The sequence below is a fragment of the Periplaneta americana genome, chromosome 2 (assembly GCF_040183065.1).
Source record: "Periplaneta americana isolate PAMFEO1 chromosome 2, P.americana_PAMFEO1_priV1, whole genome shotgun sequence".
NCBI classification, from domain to species: Eukaryota; Metazoa; Arthropoda; class Insecta; order Blattodea; family Blattidae; genus Periplaneta; species Periplaneta americana.
Genome location: NC_091118.1, coordinates 214,876,457 through 214,900,984, shown reverse-complemented (window position 1 = coordinate 214,900,984; position 24,528 = coordinate 214,876,457). Strand labels below are relative to the sequence as shown.

Below are 24,528 nucleotides of genomic sequence, written 5' to 3'. Positions count from 1 at the left end.
GATGCAGAAAGTTACTATTATGCTCTTCTTGTTTTGCTGATATAACTTACCGCCACAATCGATTTAGTTCATCATCATCATCATCATCATTATGGAAAGGCGTGCATCAAAGCTAGTGCGATTGTCACTAGAGAAAGATAGTGCTGACCAGTGGCGGCTCGTGAACTTGTGGATTGGGAGAGCTGCAGTAGATTTCGGTACATACAAATTTCACTTCTTGATACCATTACTAATAAGTATAGGACAAAAATAAATGCATTACATATCGAAAAACCAAAACTTCCTGACTTGGTTGGAAGATGTCTGTGGGACCATTTGCTAATCCCTAAGAAAAACTAATACCATCGATTTCAGTCTGAATTTCAGATCGGCAGACACTCAACTTACAATCTACCAGTTCATTCTGAATTGTCTTAGAATAACCTTAAACAGTGGCATGTTACAAATGATTTTTGAGAGGCTCGTTTAGATTACTCACGAACTGTAGCAATTCACGAAACACATCAGGGTTCTTCGAATCGTTTTTTTCATCATGTCCCCTAAGGGGAAGTTCATATTGGCCACAAAATTTGATGCAATCAATATATATTTTTTTTTAAATAATTTCACGATTTTTTCTCACTTCTTGATTATGTTTGAGAACGTTTGTTCTGTTCGTTTCACTTAATTGCACAGCAGTATGAGTTGCGTAACATAGCCAATGAAACAACATTTTTCAGGTGAGACTGCGAAGATTCGTGCATTTTGATTTTTAGGGGCAAATGTCCTAAATCTGTCACACCACTCCTAGTCCATGCAGCATCACCACCGAAGAGGAGGCAAGGAAAACAAAATACAGATTTTGTTTCGTTCACATCCACGTAACCACAAACGCTTAGCGTAAATTTCATTGTTATACTTCCTTACATATATGCACTGTTTTGGCTGGATGAAGCATAAGTAAGATTTAAGTCGGGTAACGGACGACCCTTTAATTTCACTTCATTACATCAATATTCTCCGCAAGGGAAAGTTGAGAAAAATAAAATTAATATTCTGTAATTCACACACACTCATGCTTGCAAATTTGCACTGGTTAAGTTACGGTATTAAGACGTCACACCAAAGCAACACTCGGATATACTGATGATGGTCAACAATTTTTCTAGAACTGGAAAAGAAGTCTCTTTCGTATTTTACGTGCTATATCAAAAGGATTATACTCGTGCAATCATTTGGAGTTAAGGCAAATATTAGGTTCTGCTGGAGGCTGGATATATACGTAATAATAAGGCAAAAGAGAATATTAATTTCGTTATATTAACTCGATAAGATTCTACAACAATAAGTATTTGAAAAGAAAATAAAAATTTTGTCATTAAGTTTCAAGCGAATAGAGAATCCATTTGACGCAGCATTACAATAGCGGTGTGGGAGGAGAGGAAAGATTCCTTGTGGCCTGGGTCTGCAAGCCACTGCAGCGAGATATGGGTTTTAAACAGCGGCAGTTTCCCTCTGCTTCCCTTCACCTCTCTACCCCCTGACCTTGCAAGACACACTCTCTATGAGCTGACCACCCTGCAGATCCCAGGTCGACTATGAATGCAGTGTCAATGCCAATATAGTCGACGCGCAAAAAGATTATGCATAAGATAATAGTACATATTCTCGGCCAGATGAAATATAAAGCAATTTACCAATAAAAGCTGTAACAATTCTTCTAAAAATTAAAATAAATATTATTTTTATTTTCCTGTCAAAGCAGGGAGTGCTGCAGCTCCGCAGCTCTTATGGACGAGCCGCCCCTGGTGCTGACGTTCCTTCAGAAAACAGTTTTTCTGTCGAACCGAGAGTTCGTCAAGTATACCCAAATGTGTGTACGAAAAAAGTAATACATTTATGTACGAATATTTTTCTTCTAATAAACAGACTAGGCTCACATATTCCACAGCCATAATATTCCTTCATATTCAGTACATTATATAACAAGTTCATGTAATTGAGTATGATTAAGAAATCTATGAGAAGGAGAAGTATTTAAAGACAAATAGAAATAAACCTGGAACAATTATTATTATTATTATTATTATTATTATTATCATTATTGTTATTACTATTATTATTATCATTATTATTATTACTATTATTATTATTATTATTATTATTATTATAATTATTCTGCTGTCAAAAAATCTGAAAGTTAGAATTTATAAAACAGTTATATTACCGGTTGTTCTGTATGGCTGTGAAACTTGGAGTCTCACTTTGAGAGAGGAACAGAGATTGAGGTTTTTGAGAATAAGGTTCTTAGGAAAATATTTGGGGCTAAGAGGGATGAAGTTACAGGAGAATGGAGAAAGTTACACAACGCAGAGCTGCACGCATTGTATCCTTCACCTGACATAATTAGGAACATTAAATCCAGGCGTTTGAGGCCAGAGGGGAAAAGACCTTTGGGGAGGCCGAGACGTAGATGGGAAGATAATATTAAAATGGATTTGAGGGAGGTGGGATATGATGGTAGGGACTGGATTAATCTTGCTGAGGATAGGGACCAATGGCGGGCTTATGTGAGGGCGGCAATGAACCTCCGGGTTCCTTAAAAGCCAGTAAGTAAGTAAGTATTATTATTATTATTATTAACTGGACTTTCTCAACAACAGAACTCTAGCCAGACATCCCGAGACTGCCAAGAGAGCGAATAAATTTATTTAAGACTAAACCAGCTGAAACCACAAAAATAGTCATTCTGGAGAGGAAAAGAGATGACCTAATGAAATTGATGAACTCTAATATAATACCGAAGTATGACCAACATTTATGCAATTTACTGTTTTGAATTTTATTTATTATTTATTTATTTATTTATTTAATCTGACAGGATTAAGGCCATAAGACCTTCTCTTCCATCCTACCAGATAGCACATATAACTTAAATACAAAACAGAAATACAAACACTGATGAAAATAATACAAATTAAATTAAAGCCCTATAGAGGGTCAACAGAGTCAAAAGAACATTATAGAGCTCTCATCGAGCTAATACAACGAAAAGAAAGAAAGAAAAACAGAGATAGCAATGATGATAGTGTTAACTGATAATGATGATGATGATAATAATAATAATAATAATAATAATAATAATAATAATAATAAATACATTACATATTAAGTTAATTGTCAATTTTACAACAGCATAGTTACAATATTTACTGTAAGTCATGGGTTAAGGCGAAGTTGCGCAACCTGACAGGTGTTGAACAAGCAATTCCATGAACTAGAATGTGGTTTTTTAATTTGAATTTGAATTTTGATATTGTTCGAGTCTCTGACATGGTCAGGGAGAGAGTTCCAGAGGCGTGGAATAGATATGCTGAAAGATGATGAGTAGAAGGATGTTCTGTGCAGAGGGGAAGGTACATGTTCCGGGTTCGAGGTAGTGAAAGGTAAACAAAACGAGATGCCATGTAAGAGGATGTGGAGGTGTGGATGAAATAAAAATTCAGTTTACAATTTATTACGCTGTTTCAATTTAAAATCGTCCTTCAAGGTTTTTCGTAATTGAAAATGTTAAATGTTAGTCCTATGTTTTATTTAACGACGCTCGCAACTGCAGAGGTTATATCAGCGTCTCCGGATGTGCCGGAATTTTGTCCCGCAGGAGTTCTTTTACATCTACTGACATGAGCCTATCGCATTTAAGCTCACTTAAATGCCATCGACCTGGCCCGGGATCGAACCCGCAACCTTGGGCATAGAAGGCCAGCGCTATACCAACTCGCCAACCAGGTCGACTCGTAATTGAAGAAGATAACAAAATCATAGGGTAACAATTACACAATTGAGGGGTATGTCTCCCTTAAATGCCTCCTGAAGGGGTTAATTTATGAAATACCATGAAAGACACATTAAGGGGACACTCAACTATATTTTGGAACTTTTTTCCTATTTGACCAATCTTTTTCAAATTTGGAGAAAAAGTTTAACATACACATGGAAAGTAACATGCAAAATCTCTGCTCATTAGATCCAATACTTTTCAAAATAAAAAATATTTCAATTTTTAATCAATCATTAATAATATCACTTTTAATTATCATTTTTTATTTTTTGGCTTTGAGCATTTGACTGTGACTTCTCAATGAATAGGGGAAGAATTCTGCGTATTGATTTAGTTCTGTCACGTAAATTAGTGTAGAAATTTCATTTTTCATTTCTACGACACTTTTTCTCCAATTTTTAAGTTGGTGTCCCCTTAAATATAATAGCTAGATAAATGACAATCATTTGAATGCATAGAAGTTCTGTACTGCTAGTGCATAATTAAGATGTGTTGTATCGTTTTAAACGTTTAAACAAACTTCAAATGCCTCTCCTAAAGAATTCAGATTTTTGCACTTGCGTCAATGTTTCTCCGGATGGACGATCTAGTATCAAGAATAACAGTAGTGACAGTGTAATAGTTGTTCACAACAGCAACGGTAAAGGTTGTGGTAGTAACAAGACTGCGAACTAGAGTTCAAACTGATAGTTCTGTATTCCGTTCTTGGGTATACTTCGTGTTCGCCTACGATCAACTCTTGCAACTTTGTTGCCAGCTGTTCTCAGAACACCTCCGTTCAACAATAAATACTGCGTGCTTATAGGAAAGTTACGCACGTCTGCAGAGAGGGAGCGCCACAGCAACTTTCAAGGACGCACAAGCCACTTTGTGTGTGCAGCAGGAAGCCTTAATGAACCACCCACACCTGCACATGTCTCGGCTTCAACCAATTCGTCGTGCGACTGCGAAACTCTCTTCTTCCAATGTGAAGTGTTACCATTCCGTGAGAAATTTCCTTTGACAAATAGACCAAGTCTTCTCTTTGTGGGGATATGCAAAGAAAAGCTCACCGAAATTTTAGTTTTACTGTCTTACGGAAAGTATGCCATTAGGAAAGTCCAGGATAACAGAGAGGGTTTGGAATTGAACGGGTTACATCAGCTGCTTGTCTATGCGGATGACGTGAATATGTTAGGAGAAAATCCACAAACGATTAGAGAAAACACGGGAATTTTACTGGAAGCAAGTAAAGAGATAGGTTTGGAAGTAAATCCCGAGAAGACTGAGTACCGTATTTGATTATGTCTCGTGACGAGAATATTGTACGAAATGGAAATATAAAAAAATTGGAAATTTATCTTTTGAAGAGGTGGATAAGTTCAAATATCTGAGAGCAACAGTAACAAATATAAATGATACTCGGGAAGAAATTAAACACAGAATAAATATGGAAAATCCCTGTTATTATTCGGTTGAGAAGCTTTTATCATCTAGTCTGCTGTCGAAAAATCTGAAAGTTAGAATTTATAAAACAGTTATATTACCGGTTGTTCTGTATGGTTGTGAAACTTGGACTCTCACTTTGAGAGAGGAACGGAGATTAAGGGTGTTTGAGAATAAGGTGCTTAGGAAAATATTTGGGGCTAAGAGGGATGAAGTTACAGGAGAATGGACAAAGTTACACAACACAGAACTGCACGCATTGTATTCTTCACCTGACATAACGAGGATCATCAAATCCAGACGTTTGAGATGGGCAAGGCATGTATTGTCGGACCATCGTATCTATGCCCCTTCAGCGCTGTCGTCGTTCTTGGAAAAGTTAACGCCTCTACTCACACCATTCCACCCGTTTCTCTCCCACTACGTCAAACACCAGGACACGAACCTTGCTGAATAGGGATGCTGCCAAACTTCCATCAAACAGTATCATGTCTCTTGAATATTGCTTATAATACTGTAAGGTTAATTATTACTTATTCATAATTTAATTTAAATAGTTCTAATGACGCTGACTGACTTATGTAAAATGCTATTACTTGCTTAATAATATTTCTTTCACCACTCCGTGCTACAGTATTCATGTTGAGTTGGCAACACTGGACTGCAAGTGCAAATAAACTGTCCCGCAAGAAGGCTCAAAATTGTGAGTAGTGGGGGAGAGAAAGAGAGGGGGATAGAAAAGAGAGAAATAGGAATACAGGGAGAGAAATGAATTGCCGAGGCTGAAAAGGAATTAAGGTTCAGTTCGCATATCTTACGGGGGCACAGATCCGATTGCAGGACTATAGCACGTATGGGCGAATCCAGAAATGCATATAGAGTGTTAGTTGGGAGGCCGGAGGAAAAAGACCTTTAGGGAGGCCGAGACGTAGATGGGAAGATAATATTAAAATGGATTTGAGGGAGATTGGATATGATGATAGAGAATGGATTAATCTTGCTCAGGATAGGGACCAATGGCGCGCTTATGTGAGGGCGGCAATGAACCTCTGGGTTCCTTAAAAGTAAGTAAGTAAGTAAGTAAGTACTGCCTTAAGGAAAATCAGATTGAAATATTTTCGCAAAAATACAAGTTTTCAGTAGGCCTATATTCCTAATATGGAAACATATGATGGAAATTTGAACCCACAGACCATGGCTTCAGGGTTACCAACTAGCAGGTATTTCGCCGGTCAGCCCACCGCTGTGGAGTAACGGTTAGCACGCCTGACTGTGCAATGAGCGGACCCTGGTTTAAATCCTGCTTGGGACAAGTTATGTCGTTACTGTTTTCTTCGGGGTTTCCCTCAACCCATTAAGAGCAAATGCTGGGAAACTTTCGGTGCTGGACCCAGGACTCATTTCGCTGGTATTATCACCTTTTTAGACAATCACGGATTTTAACAATCATAAATTTATATATATATATATGATCTAGTACTTTACACTCAACAAAAATTCGACAATTACTCATCAGTGGCCAATATACATGACCATGAAATTAGAAATAGTGAACAAATTAATAGTCCATATTGTAGATTACACAAGAGCAACACAAACTTTTTAATTATGGAGATGAAATTATATAATAAGCTCCCAAGTCAATATTATAAATTACCAATCAATAGCTTCAAAACTGTATTTTACAATTGGTTATTAAATAATCCTTTTTATTCTGTTGCTGAGTTCTTCAACACAAATTTGTATGAAATTGTATTTTAATAAATAAGTTTAATTGCATTAGTTTTCTTCAATTTAAAAGTTTCAAATTATTTCATGTTTTCATTGTATTATTTAAATTTTACGTATTTATGTTTTTCAACGTATTCTGACGAAGCCTAAAACTGTATGTCTAATGGCCAAATAAATTGAATTGAATTTAATTTATTTCACTCAGACGCTAAATAACCAAAGATGTTGATAAAGCATCGTAAAAAAAGAAAAAACATCACCGGTCAAAGAAGCTAAAGATATAGCAGTTAAGTATTTTCAGCCTTAAAATTTGACGGTTGTACACCAATGTGGAAAAAATTTCAAGTGCTGAACAAAATCTAAGGCTTCAACCAGATGAAGGCACATTCTAGGATAAACTGAGTTTATTAAATGAAGTGGCTTCTTCATTTGTGAAAATTAGTGTTGGAAAACGGTGTAAATATTTCAGGAGAAAGGTGCCTCAGAGAAAGCTCCACAAAATAGTAAGAATACGTGTTTGCTGTTCCTACAGGCAACGCTGTTGTGGAGCATTATTCAGTATCATGAATAACAGAATATGGAATGATGGGAGATATCGTTGAAGTTTGGAAATACTAGAAGCTCTACCTCGTATCAGGGAAAACCTTAAATTTAGTTGTGAAGAATTTTATCGCTAAATATCAGGGTACAGGGACATCATTTTATTTTACTTCAATTTTTATTGTGCCTGCATTTCTAAATGTATTTGACTCCCACCCCTTTCACTAATGTCCTTGCTAACGTCAGTCACACAAACTTACGGCCGCTGTTGCTAGCAGTGAAATAAACAGTACAGAGTACAGTGTGTTTCAGAAATATGTTGCATTTTCTATAGACGAAAACGCTTATATTATTGAAGTTTATTTTCACACAGGTACGGTGTGTAGCATAATTGAATTTATCTGTGTGGACTGAGCACAAGTGAAGATTAGAGTTAACGAAAGTACGGTACCGTATAATATGGTGCAGTACTTAACAGCATTATTTAAACAAGAGTTTTGTTTTACAGTTTGTAGGTATGAAGGACGTTGATGGAAAATGAAATTACAATATAACCGAATGTGAACAACAGCTTTTTTCACAATTTCCTGATTATATCATTACGGAATATTTTCGTAGAAATGTCATTAATCTGGTAGATAAATTTAGAGCAACAGAGTGTACAGAAAGGAAGAAAAGTGTAAGATGGCCAACAAAGGTGACAGAAGATGCTGTAGAAGATGCTAGAGAAAGGATGCAGCGAGGTCCTAATAAGTCAGTCAAGAAGTTAGCTGTAGAAATTGGGGTTTCTTACGGAAGTGCTCACAAAATTCTCAGGAATAAATTAGGTTAGTAATATGCTGAATAAAGTAGACATTACATAATGAATATAACCGCCTGAAGACTTGAGTTTGTGAAAAAAAAAAAAATTGTTACTATTCTACTGTTTTTTGAAAAAATACTGTAAAGTAATGATCAAACTGAAAATCGTAATACTATATTTCCCTGTAACATAAATGGATACACTACTTTTCCCTCCTCCTATAGCTAGTAAAATGATTTGTTTACATATTGCACTAGCAACTCCAAACTCCTGTAATGGAAGGGGGTAACAGTGTTTCCGAGTATAGCCAGGTTAATGTTAAAAATGTTAGTGAAAATAAAGTGATGTCCTTGTATAAAACTCCAAATACAAGTTTAAATAGCGAATTTGGAACACTGAAGGAAGATTGTTGTTCCTCAATTTTTTTTCTTGCTTATGTCGGATATCACCCGTACATAAACAGTTAAATAAAAATAAACTGTTTCTTAGCAGATACTTTATTTAGCGTAATATATATATTTTCATTCAAACTTTAATTAGTAAAGTGGCCGGTAGTTGTATTTACCAGGCTTGGCAACTCTACATGTCTTCCATAGCTCAAGTTGCTCGTCTAGGAACCCTCTATAGGCCTACTCATTGAAAACATTTCGGTGTTGTTCATTAACACTCTGTATACGCAAGATAAATATGAGACGTGGCAACACAGCTTTGTGCAGTACAGCCCTGTGATCTGGATGCGCGACGTGCACTAATCAGTTAATGGATACAAAAACAAACACCGGATCAGCCTGCGGCCATTTTATAAGCTGGCTGGAACTATACAAACAACTTCAGTTTATCATCAACCACTTTGGCTTCATTATAACGCCAGTTAATAAAGTTTGTTTTCCAAACATACTGTCGTTTTGAACACACAGGCCTCTGATGTAATAACTATTGCTTTCCTATTTAAGAAAGACGTATATTGTATCAATTATAATTACATGTTAGGGTGATAATGTTATGTCAAAACTAAAGGCCCAGTCACAATGAAAATTAAACATAACCGTAACATAAACACAGAAGTTTGTGCCCAGGCTACCAAATGGGATCATTCACAATGATTCACATAAGCATTGACATAAACATTACCGTAAGACGTTAACATGAAAGTTTGCAAACTCCAAACTTTCATGCTTATGCTTACGTGATTTGCAAACAGAACACAATCGTGGAACGCTGAAGTATACGACAGAATATGAGGAAATGGCGTCGTTGTTATGTTTCCATGGTTACCAAGTATGTTTGCTGTTATGTTTATGTTCCTATTGTGAATGATGGTATGACTTCTTGATTTTACTGTAACGTTAAGTTAATGTTTACGTTACGTTTAATTTTCATTGTGAATGAGCCTTAAGACTTGTTGATAACACAGCGACTACTTGGCTGCTGCTGCAGCAACGCTCTCAGCCTGTGGACACACTCCAGTCTGCGAGAGGCTGGATTAAATTGACCTGTGACCCTCGTCAGAACAACCGCACCACACAAAGCAGATCTTTATCGGTGGGAGATGACTAATGCACTTCAGTGTTTCAGTTGAACCATGCACTGGTCAAATCTCTCTTCATAACACGGTCCAGTGTTTATCGTAAGCAAGGTCCCCCTTAGGGGTGTGCCCCGCAGGGGCCTCAATAGTTCATTAATGCATTCCTAACACATGAAGGAAAAGTGACCAAACTATGCAAACTTGTCGAAAAGAGCGATAATGCAGCGAGCAGTGGGATTCGAAATCATGCCCGATTTAACAAAGTACCAGCACAGTCTATAGTACATACAGTCGCGAAGCTCAATACATAGTAAATATGCAAACATTAGATTGTTGCTCACCACTAGGATCGCTAATATCGCCTCATTATAGGCAATGCAAAATAGTACCGTCACAGTCTATTGTTTCTAGCACCCTCAAAACTCAAGCTTCGTGACTGTATATAGCAGACTGTGGTACCAGGTTACTTAACGTCGATAAAACTGGTGAAGGCGAGATAATACAAACGACTCAGCATGAGACTGCCTGACATTCGCCTTACAGTTTGGAAAACCTCGGTAAAAATTAACCAGGTAATCATCCCAGCGGAAATCAAACCCACGCCCGAGGGCAGCCCTGGATCAGCAGGAAACGCGCTACCGCCTGGGCTACACCGGTACTGTTTATTGTTGGCTTATTTTGCAACGCTCTATTGACTGCGATGATCTGAGTGATAGGAAGGTGATAATGCCGGTGAAATGACTCCAGGGTCCGGAGATCGAAAGTTACCCAGCATTTGCTCGTAATGAGTTGAGGGAAACCCCGGAAAAAAAACCTGTATGCGGTAACTTGCCCCGCCCAGGATTTGAACCCGGGCCCGCTCGTTTCACGGTCAAACATGCTAACCGTTATTACACAGCGGTGGATGTAACAGCACTGTTCCTTTCGCAGTTTAAAGTAGGATTTTTCGATTAAGCACCGAGTTTGGTGGTAACAGTAGTACCGGTGGTGGTGGTGGTGGTGGTAGCAGCAGCAGCAGCAGCAACAGTAGGAGTTGCAGTTTGTAGCGGCATAAGTGTACACATAATGAAATTTAAGTTAGGCCTACTCTATAGGCTATATGGGAAAAAAATCAAACCGAGTGTGCACTGTTGTGTCCGGACGAAATCGATTCGAATAAATGCTCGTTTCGAGAAATTTCCGCACAGAGCGAAGAGGCCTTTACATCAGTAGTACCGGTAGTATTTTTTTATTTTATTTTAGTGGGTTATTTTAGGACGCTGTATCAACATCTAGGTTATTTAGCGTCTGAATGATATGAAGGTGATAATCCGGTGAAATGGGTCCGGGGTCCAGCACCGAAAGTTACCCAGCATTTGCTCGTATTGGGTTGAGGGAAAACCCCGGAAAAACCTCAACCAGGTAACTTGCCCCGACCGGGATTCGAACCCGGGCCACTTGGTTTCGCAGCCAGACGCGCTGACCGTTACTCCACAGGTGTGGACTAGTAGCAGTAACAGTACCAGCAGATCAACCGGGGTGAAGTAACGGTTACCACGTCTGACCGTGAAACTAGCAGGCCCGGTTCAATCCTGGTTGGAACAAGTTACCTGGATGAGGTTTTTCCGGGGTTTTCCCTCAACCCATTAAGAGCAAATGCAGGCTAACTTTCGGTGCTGAACCCTGGACTCATCTCTCTGGCATTATCACCTTCACCTCACTCAAACGTTAGATAACTATAGCAGTTGATAAAGCGTCATAAAATAACCCACTACACAGCAATAGCAATAGTAGCAGTAATAATAGTGATAGTAACAGTATCAGTAGTAGTAGTAGTAGTAGTAGTAGTAGTAGTAGTAGTAGTAGTAGTAGTAGTAGTAGTAGTAGTAGTAGTAGTAGTAGTAGTAGTAGTAGTAGTAGTGGCTAATATAAATACGCTTTAACTGCACAGGTAATTGTGTCGAATTGTACATGGGAGAGACGTGACCTGCAAATTTTACTCGAGGTTCCTTTTATAATAATAATAATAATAATAATAATAATAATAATAATAATGGTGTATTTTAACTGACACAGTTAAGGCCATTCGGCACAAAATTACATTAGTATAAACAAAACATAATATAGGCCTAATACATAATGCGAGTGCCGTAAATCTACGACACGAATCTCGCAGTTTTATTTCCCTCCTTGGAAGTCATGTTAAGCATTTTATTGTGGCTTAAATCCACCGCCCATGGGAGGCTTTAAACCCGCTACGGGCTGGGTCATCGAGAATGGCAAATAAATTTAAAAAGGCTCTTCACTAATTAATAGAGTTTTATTAGGATTTTCCACTAATATTGCATTACTAGAAGCATTTTAATCTACAAAATGACTTCTTGTGTATCTTTGAGAGAATTTCGACTAGAGCAACCTGAGCTGGCAAACTTTAAACGTGGTACTGGAGATAAAGCAAAGCTGCAATGGAAACGGACCAAATAAAATAGTGAGCACGTGATTGGACGCAAGGCTGAAACCCATTATTAATTAGGCCGGAGGGGCACTCCTTAGTGCATACACTCCCCAGTTGTTCTCACCCCTCAGTCCTGAAGGTTTCGGAGCTTTAATAATCAAGGAAGACAAATAAATGGGGGCCCTAGGTGCCATGAGTTGCATACTAATTTAACTTGGTGATGGACCATTGTAGGACTGAAGGTGGCCATTTCTATCATCCTACTTAATAATAATAATCCATGGCGCTACAGCCCATGAAGGGCCTAGACCGATCAGCCGGCTGCTGGCCTCACGCCCACATGTCGAAGCAGAGGTGGACGATCACCCAACCAGAATGGAGGTATCGTGTGGTTAGTACGATGATCCTCCCAGCCGTTATAGCTGGTATTCGCAACCGGATTTCGCTACCTATCGTAGCTCCCCAAGTGCATCACGATGCTGGGTGGGCACCGGTCCCATACACTGGCCGAAATTTCATGAGAAAATTTCTTCCGCCATGAGGACTCGAACCAGCGCGCATTCCGTAACGCGGGTTCTAGGCAGGATGCCTTAGACAGCGACGCCACGGTGCGGGACTCCTACTTAATACATTCAGTATTTGTATCAGAGAGCTGCAAAATAGCGCTTACAACCAACCGGTTTAGATTCGACCGGTTAGAGAACATCCGTCAAGGTCGGGAAACCGACCGAATATTCGATTTTCAATCGATTGCCCCTTATGTTTTCTAGGTAGACAGAACACCAGGCGCACTTCATCATACATGAAACCGACATTTTCTGAGTACACGAACGGAGTAACATTTTATTGAAGGAAATTTACTTTGTCTTATTAAAAAATGTGTTTGCTTGATATAGGTCTACAATTACTGATTGGACACTTTAATACATTGTCTTCAAAACTAATACATAAATGAACAAATGGACACCGGTAACAACAAAGGAAATAAGACGTGTAATACGGAATATGAAATCTGATGCGTAAAGGAATAGAAGAATAAATAAATTACAATTACTTACTAAAGAGAAGAGCAAATAAGTACATATGCCTACATCTAGTGTAATATTTACATTTTAAACTCAAAATGCATACCTGTGAAACAGTAGTTGTTAATATATAATCTCTTTTAATTACTCTAAAGAGCTGCATTATTATTTCATTAATAAATCATTTTTTAAGTAGACAGAGTGTTATTAACAAAAAGAAAAGTACTCTGAAGCTGAAATGCTGGTACTTTCACGAAGCATGTTGTTGTCCTTGAAGGTACCCAACTGTAAGATGAATGAATCACACAATGAATCTATGAATGAATCAATAAATTAATCAATGAATGAATCAATTAATCCATACATGAATGAATCACTGAATCAATGTATGAATGAATCAGTGAGTTGATGGATGGATGATAGATGATTGATTGAATGTACTGAGAGAGAAAGAATTATCAATTAAATGGTAGGACTACACGATGATAAACGCGTCCTTGCAAGCGCTCTTGTAACCCCTGCATGGCTCAATGTGGTCTGCCTTTGCACAAAGAACGAGAAACAACTCGAATATTTGATAAACCGAACATGAGACACTCCGTGAGATGGGAGAGCTTTGCATACTGACTATAGCGCCAGTAGCAATATATAACTTATATTTTTCGTAGCCGGTTGTACACGACTAATTTTTTTATTATTATTTTAGTAGGATATTTTACGACGCTTTATCAAGGTTATTTAGCGTCTGAATGAGATGAAGATGATAATGCCAGTGAAATGAGTCCGGGGTCCAGCACTGAAAGTTACCCAGCATTTGCTCATATTGGATTGAGGGAAAACCCCGGAAAAAACCTCAACCAGGTAACTTGCCCCGACCGGGAATCGAACCCGGGCCACCTGGTTTCGCGGCCAGACGCGCTAACCGTTACTTCACATGTGTGGACACGGCTAATTTGTACGCACGATTTTCTGTACCGCCACTGCGACCTGGTGGCCTCTTGACTGTCGACACGGTTTGACAGACACATTTTAAACGTTCAGTGTTGCCAGATTTGAGGAAATTTCTTCAAATTGTAAAGAAGAGGGAAATTGTGAGGATTTGAGGAATATGCCTCACTTTTGAGGGATGTTTCAGCCTTCATTTGTTACTACAAAAGAAATGTGCAATAAGAACTGATGAAACTAGGGCTGAGGTAGTTACGCTGATTTCGTAAGTGAAAATCGTTGAATTTATAAGGGATTTTTTCTGGGTATGCAATTGATCTTATATGCAAGGTATAACAAACGCCTAAACCGAACCTAACCTGTCACAGATTCGTAGGTACATGCAAAGCGTATGAGCGGAGTACGAAGGGAACTACGTCAGCGCTAGTTCAGCCCAGTCCACACCTGTGACGTAACGGCTAGTGCGTCTGGCCGCGAAACCAGGTGGCCCGGGTTCGATTCCCAGTATGGTACCTAGTTGAGGATTTTTCCGGGGTTTTCCCTCAACCCAATATGAGCAAATGCTGGGTAACTTTCGGTGCTGGACCCCGGATTCATTTAATCGACATTATCACCTTCATCTCCTTCAGACGCTAAATAATCTAAGTTGTTGATAAAGCGTCGTAAAATAATCTACTAAAATAAAATAAAGATAAAAAAATCTGTATTTAAGTATTCAAAATGGCGTCTATGAAAAATGCAATGGGAAAGCATGCGCACCTAAATTCCATATTTCTCATTTTTTTTTAGTTGTGGATTATAAAAAAAATTAGTTTATTTAACGACGCTCGCAACAGCAGAGGTTATATCAGCGTCACCGGTGTGCCGGTATTTTGTCCCGCAGGAGTTCTTTTACATGCCTGTAAATCTACTGGCATGAGCTTGTCGCATTTAACCACACATAAATGCCATCGACCTGGGCCGGGATCGAACCCGCAACCTCGAGCACAGAAGGACAGCGCTATACCGACTACACTACCAAGTTTTTTTTTTTTTTTTTTTTTTTTTTTTTTTTTTTTTTTTTTTTTTTACCTTGGGGATTTAGTGAAGTGAATTTTTAATGGCAGGCAGAGTAACTATCTCATGCCCCCATGTTTTGATTGCTACCAGTGCACTTCATTAGAACCAGGTACCCAGCTTCGAAGCCGTTAGCCCTGTGTACACTACCAAGGCCGACTTGTAGACTATATATAGTCGCTTTAACTCCTGGGTCATATCGCGAATATGCATACTTTACTGTTGGCCATGATTGTTTCTTTCGTACTGTCTGTTATTCCGTGGTAACTAGGATCCAGTCCTTCATTTAACGGACAACTATATTCACTCGAAGAAGACCACGGAAAAACATGGACCAGGTTGGTCTGCACCAGCGATCGAACTTGGGACCTACCGAATGTGAGTCCAGTGCGTTACCACCGAGCCATCTCGCTTTGTTCCTTTTCCAATCTAGTATTCTTAAAATCTAGAAAATGTACCAGAATCAGTTTTGTAACATCAATAGTTTAAAATAATTTAACTGTCCTAAAACTTGCAAAATTCAGTTACCGGTACTGAGTAAAAAGAAACACACACACAGATACATAGAATATTCTGGTACATTTCCTGGATAAAAATATTTAAGAAAGATCGGAAAAGGAATTTATTGAGAAATACGGAAATTAGATGGGAAACGCTTTCCCACTGCATATTTCATATGCGCTATTTTGAATATTTAATTACCGGCAACCATAAATTATTTTAATATCTTAATGTTGTTACATAAAGTAGAAATGGTGAATTACACCAATTCTCTGTTTAATACACTTTCTGGCTTCTGAGAAAGTAGTAGATTGTAGAAATTGTAAATAACTTAATTACGTATCATGTTTAGTCAATATTTCATTATAGCCCATGTAAGCTTATTAATGTGCATGAAAATTATTTTTATATTTAAGTATGACTTTACTATTTTTGTCATTGTTTCATTATGTATTTTACTTCTGGTAGTGTATAAGAGAAGCCTTAACTCTACCAGAATAAATAAATAAGTAATAAAAATAAATAATATTTAATTTTGTCATTGACGATCTGGATCGTTTTCTGCGAAATTTCGTTGCAATTGCAGCGCTACGTCAGCTAACGGATCTTCGCGGGATAGGCTAGTGGCCCACACAACAGGTCAGTTGATGAGAACAGAGCAATGGCAGCCCTTCTTAACTATGGAGCTTCAGTAGGAGTCCGAGAAATTAAATTGGGCTAAAAAGGAGTGATGACACGGCAACAGAAGTAGGCAATCGGACAAGACTTGTTGCAAAGGAAAAATGAAAAAGTCATCTTATCACAGGATCCGTCTCGCATCGAACCGTGGTTCCTTTTGTAAGACGCCGTCTGCCAACCGGAGTAAGCAATAAAGTGCAGTGCTCGAAAGAAAAACGTCAAGTTCATTGCACTGAAACAAAAGTTGAAATTGAATGACTTGCCAGGCAGAAATAAAGCTGCGCGTCTGTATGTGACATTACGTGTGTTCAAGAAACGGTGTGGGAACGAAGATTCTGGAGACAATAAAAAAATATGGTTGTTATTGCACGGGGAAGATTTATAAATTCTGAGATTATTGTCATAACGGAAATATCTGTAGAACAATTCGTCGTTTACATCTTTTATATTATTAGTGTTTTCATTTGTTTAAAAACAATCGACAGTTTAAGGTCCAGTTGTACGAACACGGAATAAAGTCCTATTAAAATTAATTCCTTGGTTATACGAGAAATGTGTTGTACGAACTTCCGAATAAGCTATTGCATGCTTTCAGTAGTTGTTAAATTTATATCTAGAGAATAAAATATAAAATGGCAACAGCATTAGACATGAATCTCTGATAGTGATGATGAATTACATAATATGTAATATAATGTATTTTTGAGAGTGCGGAAACAAAGAAAATATGGCACAGACTTTATTAAACGAGTGTAACAATGAAGAATTTCTGGCAAGATTCAGTCTAAAAATGGATACTGCTCAAAGCGTGCTGGGATTGATTAATGATTATTGGAACATATAACACACAGGTAAAAATAGTTCACAATTTCACCATTATAAAGAAATTGTAATTTTTTAAATAATTAAAATTAAATTTAAGCAAATTCCTAGCACAATATTATATCAGTATTACGTTTTGCATTATTATAACCTAGCTATAGACTCCCATGCTCTTGCCTTTTATTTAAAAATTATGGCATCAGTTTTTGCTTTCTAGCACGTTGTTATAGTCATTCACTATCACAACTAGCTTAAGTGTAATCTTCTATCTAATAATTTTGACTTCTAATTTATTTTCATTTACACATTTCTTTATAACAAAATCTGTACACAAAATAATGATATCTTCAGAAAATACATTTCAACAATTACTGGTATTCTGAATGTACTTTATAAACAAAACACCATCTAAAATATTGCCAACCTCTGTTCCAATTCGGCTAACTATGGAATAGATAACCTTGGAATAAACGAACGTCATACAACACGATACTCCATTTATTCTATAGTTAGGCTATTCCATGAATAGCTATTCCGAGATTTATTCCGTGATCATACAACTGGACCTAAGACAGTTTTTATATCAAAACCGAGTTTTAGAATGTCAATGTAATTTTTTGCGAGATCGTGCGTATTTGCTTGTTTTCCGCACAGAACCAATATGCGGTAAGTGTGAAATACCACATTCAGTATTCCCAACGTAACACACATAACAATTTCCCTCTTCTTACCGCTTAAGCGCGACATTCATTTTACTGCTTTAGGCTTTTAACATATTATTTTTAGAGACGTTTAACATAGTAATAATTATAAATTGGAAACGTACCACTGCAATTTCACCTAAATTGCAATGTTAATTATTGTTTTTAAATATTTGCAAAAATTAAGTAAAGTCTACTACTCCACGAAACTTATTGCATTCCTGATACAAGTAACATTACGGAAGCCGTGAAAAAATCAACGAGATTCCAGAGGCCGATGTTATTACTGCAATAATATTGTTAAAATATTAAAATGAAAAATAAATCATTACATAACCTTACCGTTTGTTTTAAGTTCGCATTTATAGACTGGGGGGAAAAAAAAGAGAGACGTATATCACGGCCTGCTGGAGTATAGTAAACACGGAAAACATTTTACAGCAACAATGTTGAAGAAAGATATTTTGGTGTTCCGAAGTTGGCGTCATTAAACAGAAACCAACATGGAGACTTCATTGAAACTAATTAGAAATTCGTCTTTCAGGTATGTAATAAACAATCTTCGCACAAAATAATGTACAATACACGAGCGGTATGTTTGTTTTCATGTTCTCGGAAATTAAAAAAGCTCAACTACGTTTAGCTTTTTCAATCTTTTCCTCGAACATGAAAACGTCAACATACCGCTCTTGTAACGCATATAACTATTATATTATTAGTGTTTTCATTTGCTTAAAAACAATCGACGACAGTTTTGATATCAAAACCGAGTTTTACAATGTCAATGTAATTTTGCGAGTTCCCATCACCTGGGCAACGCTGTTTACAAAACAAAAGAATGCTTCCTTGACATTCTCACCTCTGAAAGGTCCGGGTCATCGCGGATTTTCTGCTCCACAGTCTGGTTCCTGGCGGTGGCGGTCACCAACACAAGCACCAGCACCACTGCGCCGTACCACTGCCACATGTCTCACAGCACCAACACAACACCACCAAGGTCCGCGGCACACTGAGGCTGACGGCGGCAGCGAGCGATTCCAGCGCCACCTAACGCGGGCCTATGACGCAGTTCCGCTGCTGACGTCACACCACGCCTGCCATCTAGGCAGTCCCGTAACGATCTAGCTGGAAAGGAGATTGTATACGATTATAGGGGGAGAGAAAATTGGGTTTTAAGGACACTGAAGGGATGATTTGTATTTTGGATAAATCCGCGTCCCTGGAACACTGCGTCGCCACCCAATCAACCCCCTCCAGCGCTCTGATACCGCATACCGTGCGTCATTTGTCTTATTTGCATTGTGCCCTGAGTCACTCGTGATAAAAAGCGTTGCTGACCACTAGTGACACAGTTCGGGCGGGCTTCGCCCCTGCTCAGACTGATAACTTGCAGTTTTTCCCCTGGGATGGAAAATATGACCGGTCATTGCTAGCTTTTCAGCCTCCGTTGAGATTCATATTTACTGCGTGCCTATTTCAATTTAACCCTTTTTCAACTTCAAATGAGATATGTAAGTGTGAACAGAAATAAGCAAAACCTTGCACGTACACTGTCTTAACGTAATACCTTTACAAGAGTTCCTTACTTACTTACTTACTGGCTTTTAAGGAACCCGAAGGTTCATTGCCGCCCTCACATAAGCCCGCCATTGGTCCCTATCCTGTGCAAGATTAATCAAGTCTCTATCATCATACCCCACCTCCCTCAAATCCATTTTAATATTATCCTCCCATCTACGTCTCGACCTCCCCAAAGGTCTTCATCCCTCCGGTCTCCCAACTAACACTCTATATGCATTTCTGGATTCGCCCATACGTGCTACATGTACTGCCCATCTCAAACGTCTGGATTTAATGTTCCTAATTATGTCAGGTGAAGAATACAATGCGTGCAGTTCTGTGTTGTGTAACTTTCTCCATTCTCCTGTAACTTCATTCCTTTTAGCCACAAATATTTACCTAAGAAACTTATTCTCAAACACCCTTAACCTATGTTCCTCTCTCAAAGTGAGAGTCCAAGTTTCACAACCATAAAGAACAACCGGTAATATAACTGTTTTATAAATTCTAACTTTCAGGTTTTTTGACAGCAGACTGGATGTTAAAAGTCTCAACCGAATAATAACAGGCATTTCCCGTATTTATTTCCTCCCGAGTATCATTTACATTTGTTACTGTTGCTCCCAGGTGTTTGAATTTTTCCACCTCTTCAAAGGATAAATTTCCAGTTTTTGTATTTCAATTTCGTACAGTATTCTCGTCACGAGATATAATCGGTATACTTTGTCTTTTCGGGATTTACTTCCAAACTTATCTCTATACTTGCTTGAAGTAAAATTCCCGTGTTTTCCCTAATTGTTTGTGGATTTTCTCGTAACATATTCACGTCATACAAGAGTACCTATAATTATTATTATTATTATTATTATTATTATTATAGCAAGTTAGCCTTGTCATACGTCCCGGATTTTCCGGGATCGTACCGGAATGCAGATCTTCGTCCCGGCGACCAGAAAATATTTATCGGGATGCATAAATGTCCCGGTTTTCAGCAAACAAGGAACAAAAGAAAAAAACTTGCACTTTCTTAAGGGGCAGGACCTATATAAGCATTTTTATGTATCTGTAAGTAATTTAAATGGCTAGAAGTGATGAGAGATCTAGGAAATTAAGATTAAGATGTTAGTTTGTATTTTTAGACCAATCAGGAATCATGAAAGTAAAAATGGCGACAGAATTAAGGTATTAAGTCACACAGAGTTTGTGTGCACTCTATGTTGTGTCTTTGACGTGTTGTCAGTCCACTTGAGGTATGTGGACATAAAGGGAAAAGTTGAGCCGGTGTCTGGGACAGATCCTGAGTAGCTCAGTCGATAGAGCGTTGGCGCGCTCAGTCAAAGGTCCCGGGTTCGATGGCCGGTCTCGGAACAATTTTTCCCTTGAAATTATTCAATACAAAAGGAGTTAACTTTATCATCCTTCTACACAAATGCATGCCCTAGGGCTCGAATGAAAGCTTACGGACAGCGTAATAAGTCTACGTAAGGACATTTTGAAAACGCTTCATTGAGAGTTTCTAAATACTATCAAATATCGCTTTAATATCTAACTTGTTTAAATTTCAAACATTTGTATTTCATACGCTGGCCTTGCATTCGGGAGGTCCGGGGTTCGATCCCAGGGGTCGGCAATCCTAACTGAGGTTTTCCATGGTTTCCTCAGTTATTTCCAGGCAAATGCCGGGATTGTACCTCTTGAAAGTCCGGCCATGGACGGCGATCCTTCCCTTAATCCTTTCATATGTGTCAGTGAATGCTGTGTACTGTCTTAAATGTTTGTGTTGTATCGGAGGCGGCCCTGGCATAGAGCTGATCCCTCATCCGGGGAGGCCCTCCATGTTCTTGTGTGGTCAAAAAAGTATGTATATGATCCAAAGATTAATTCCTCTCCCGACAGGTCACGGCCCTGTAAGGCCCGAGTGGCGTGAGTCGTGTAAATGTACCTAGAAGGGAGAGGTTAAACTAAGGGAAAGAAGAAGAAAAAGAAGAAGAAGAAGAAGTATTTCATACAAAAAATGAAGATATAAAAAAATCCTGAATTGGAATTGTTTATAAAGTTACGCTACATGTAGGCCTAACATGCAAATTTTAAGAGAATAGCCTATCTTTAATAGTGAGAAAAGAAGTTTCTAGAGTTAGTCTAAATGTCCGGGAGAGCGCATGACCACTTAAAATACTAGTACATTACGATTAAAAAGACAAACATAATCTAATTCCACGAATGAAATACAAAGATAAACAGCTGTTTAATGTTATGACGTAGTATGTTTATTAATATGACGTCACTAGTAGCGATTCCGTAGTACATAGCGATTCATTGGTAATGTACAACAGACTATAATTCTTTCGTGGAACAGAAAGATGCAACTCCATACTTTAAACACCGTTCATCAGTAATTTGCAATGTACAACACCGTACCTTTGTGGAATAGGGTCCTGTAGACCTGCACAACATGCTGGGTAACTTTCGGTGCTGGACCCCGGAATCATTTCACCGGTATTATCACCTTCATCTCATTCAGACGCTAAATAACGTAAGCTGTTGATAAAGCGTCGTAAAATAACCTAGTGAAAAAAAAGACCTGCACAACAATGGCCGCGTGCATTTCTGTTCTTTTTCAGTTCTCAAATTTAAAGATGAAAGTAGTAAAGTGTCTCTGATTTTCACTTTTCAAATATGGCAATGCTACAGTAAGTCCCACATAATTTATATATTTTCCAGTAAACAGTTAAAAGCGTGTGAATAATCACACCTCAAGTGAATGCTTTGCTAAGCGGTACTGTGTAAATGGCAGATTTTGTCGCATTCTTTTTGTAAAATATTATAACATACAGGATGATTCAGTGGAAGCGTCTGAAAATTAAACAGGAAATAGCGGATGTTCTACATAACATTTTGAGATAGGAAACTTGCGGTCTGCGAAGGCAGGTTATGGAGATAATATCAGCTTAGACACGCCTATCGCTATCGATTACTGTTTGCCATATTATCTGCATTTATTATTTACACTTATTTGCATTTTTTAATCATTTTTATATCATTTAAGGGGGAGACGGGTGAAAGTTTAGTACTGTAATTTTTGGTGAAAAATTACATTTTTCGTATTTTGTAGAAAATTAAACTATGATGCCTGCTTTACATTTTGACGAAGTTTTAGAACCCTACGGCACGACGGTTGTGTCATTAATAACGCCATCTTTAAAAAGAATGCGCTCACTAAGTTTGAAATGCATGAATCTTTTAAATTCATTTTCCTGCATTTTTTTTTCTTTTGTCCAAAATCTGCATTCACATTGCTAATGATTCCACAAATTTTACGCTAGAAATATTTACTGCATGTTCTTTAAAGTATACTTGATAAAGTTATGTTGACATTTTTCAAAAAAGAAAATAATTTTTGAATGAAAAAAATAAAATAAATGCTTGCACTCAGTAAATTTTATAAATTTGAATATGAATAGGTTTAATTTTTGTCCCCTACTTTTACAGGTAAAGCACAAAATTGTGAAAACAGAAACCTCCTAAAGAGGTACTGTAAATAAATTTCAGATTTGATGCTTAAAATTTGGAGATGAAAAATTTTGAAAATATGCCAATTATTATTATTTTAAATTTGAATAACTCTTAAACTGCTAAATCTATAAGCATAAAACTTAAACATATCATTATTGATATCAATAGGGTGTGTGTACAAAAAGTCAAGCCTCTAGCTTAGAAAGCAGGCCTACCTATATAAAAGAGAAATTTCATCCATACTTCCTTCACATTTTCTGAATAACTCTTGAAATAATATGAAAGTGTCTATCGTTGACTCATAACTTCTAATGTTTTGTAATGTAACAATGTAAATACGATAGACAGAACCACCTTGTGGACGATAGGTCAACAAACAAAACATGATGGATTGCCCGCACGTAAATAATAAACATAAATATTAGACTAACTGTATATAGTAAATTTAAATAATAAGTGTAAATACTAAATACTGGTGGCCGCCATTTCAATCATCTGTTGCGTGGTACAAAATGGGACGCCTAGACGGAGCGCTCCTTAGATTGCGTAACCACACAGCCCAGCTTTTCGTAGATTTGCAGCACTTGAAAGAACCTGGCCTTGACAAAGGGCTCAGGGCAAAATTCGTCGGCCACATCTCGTACACATAAACTTTCGACGCTGATAGACTTTGCACACGAAGACTTGGTTAAATAAAATATTACAATTACATTTTTCCATTATCAAACAACTGGAGACGAATCAATATTGAAGTGAAAAAAATCTTCATCAAAGATCATGCATTTACATCCTGTCGTGCCATGTTCACAAAGAGAGGGTTGCACCATCTGTTTAACTTCAAAGCATCCCTTACGCAAATCATCCGGTGACTAACACTGGGCAGCGAGTGAAGCAATTCTGGTGACTAAGTGCTGGGCAGTGTAGCCTACTGTACTTGTTTTAAGTCAAATATCTGTATCATCTTGTCAGAAACAAAACATTATGTGGTTGACATATCGAATGGAGACGGCACAAAAATGACGGGGTGGCCGAAACAGGCGTACAGTCAGCCTGTGTATAGCCCAAATTTGAAGGGTCGTGCAGCACTTGAATGCGCTAATCTCTGAGTGTTATATCCTCGGGGTGGAAACGAGTCAAGGGGGATGCGATGGAGAATAAAGTGAGTGTTATGAACTAATAAAGACAGGGGAACTGAATGCATAGCCTACACCAACACTTTGTCAATCATGAAAAAAAAAGAAAAAAAAAACCGTGATGATGTAGCCGACGTTTGACTTCCAAACGTTGGCCGTTTCCTTTCTATGGCACAGTGCAAAAATCCAAGAAATCGTACTTTGGGAGTGTTGAATCAAACTCTGTATGGAGGATGCTTATAATTACTTAAGGAAATTTGAACTGTTAAAAAATAAACTAACGAAACTTAATTGAACTCTGTGGGAACAAAATTGAA

At 37.9% G+C, this 24,528-nt stretch overlaps 1 protein-coding gene across 4 annotated transcripts in view; it reads right to left on the bottom strand.

The window, feature by feature from the left end:
- Fas1 (fasciclin 1) overlaps nucleotides 1-19,038 on the bottom strand; it is a 312,505-nt gene extending 293,467 nt beyond the window's left edge. For all 4 annotated transcript variants that reach the window (XM_069819530.1, XM_069819531.1, XM_069819532.1 and 1 more), the window contains exon 1: nucleotides 18,865-19,038. In XM_069819530.1, coding sequence (XP_069675631.1) covers nucleotides 18,865-18,972 — 108 coding nt within the window. In that variant the 5' untranslated portion in view covers nucleotides 18,973-19,038. The remainder of the gene's footprint in view (nucleotides 1-18,864) is intronic.
- Between the last annotated feature and the right edge of the window lie 5,490 nt (nucleotides 19,039-24,528).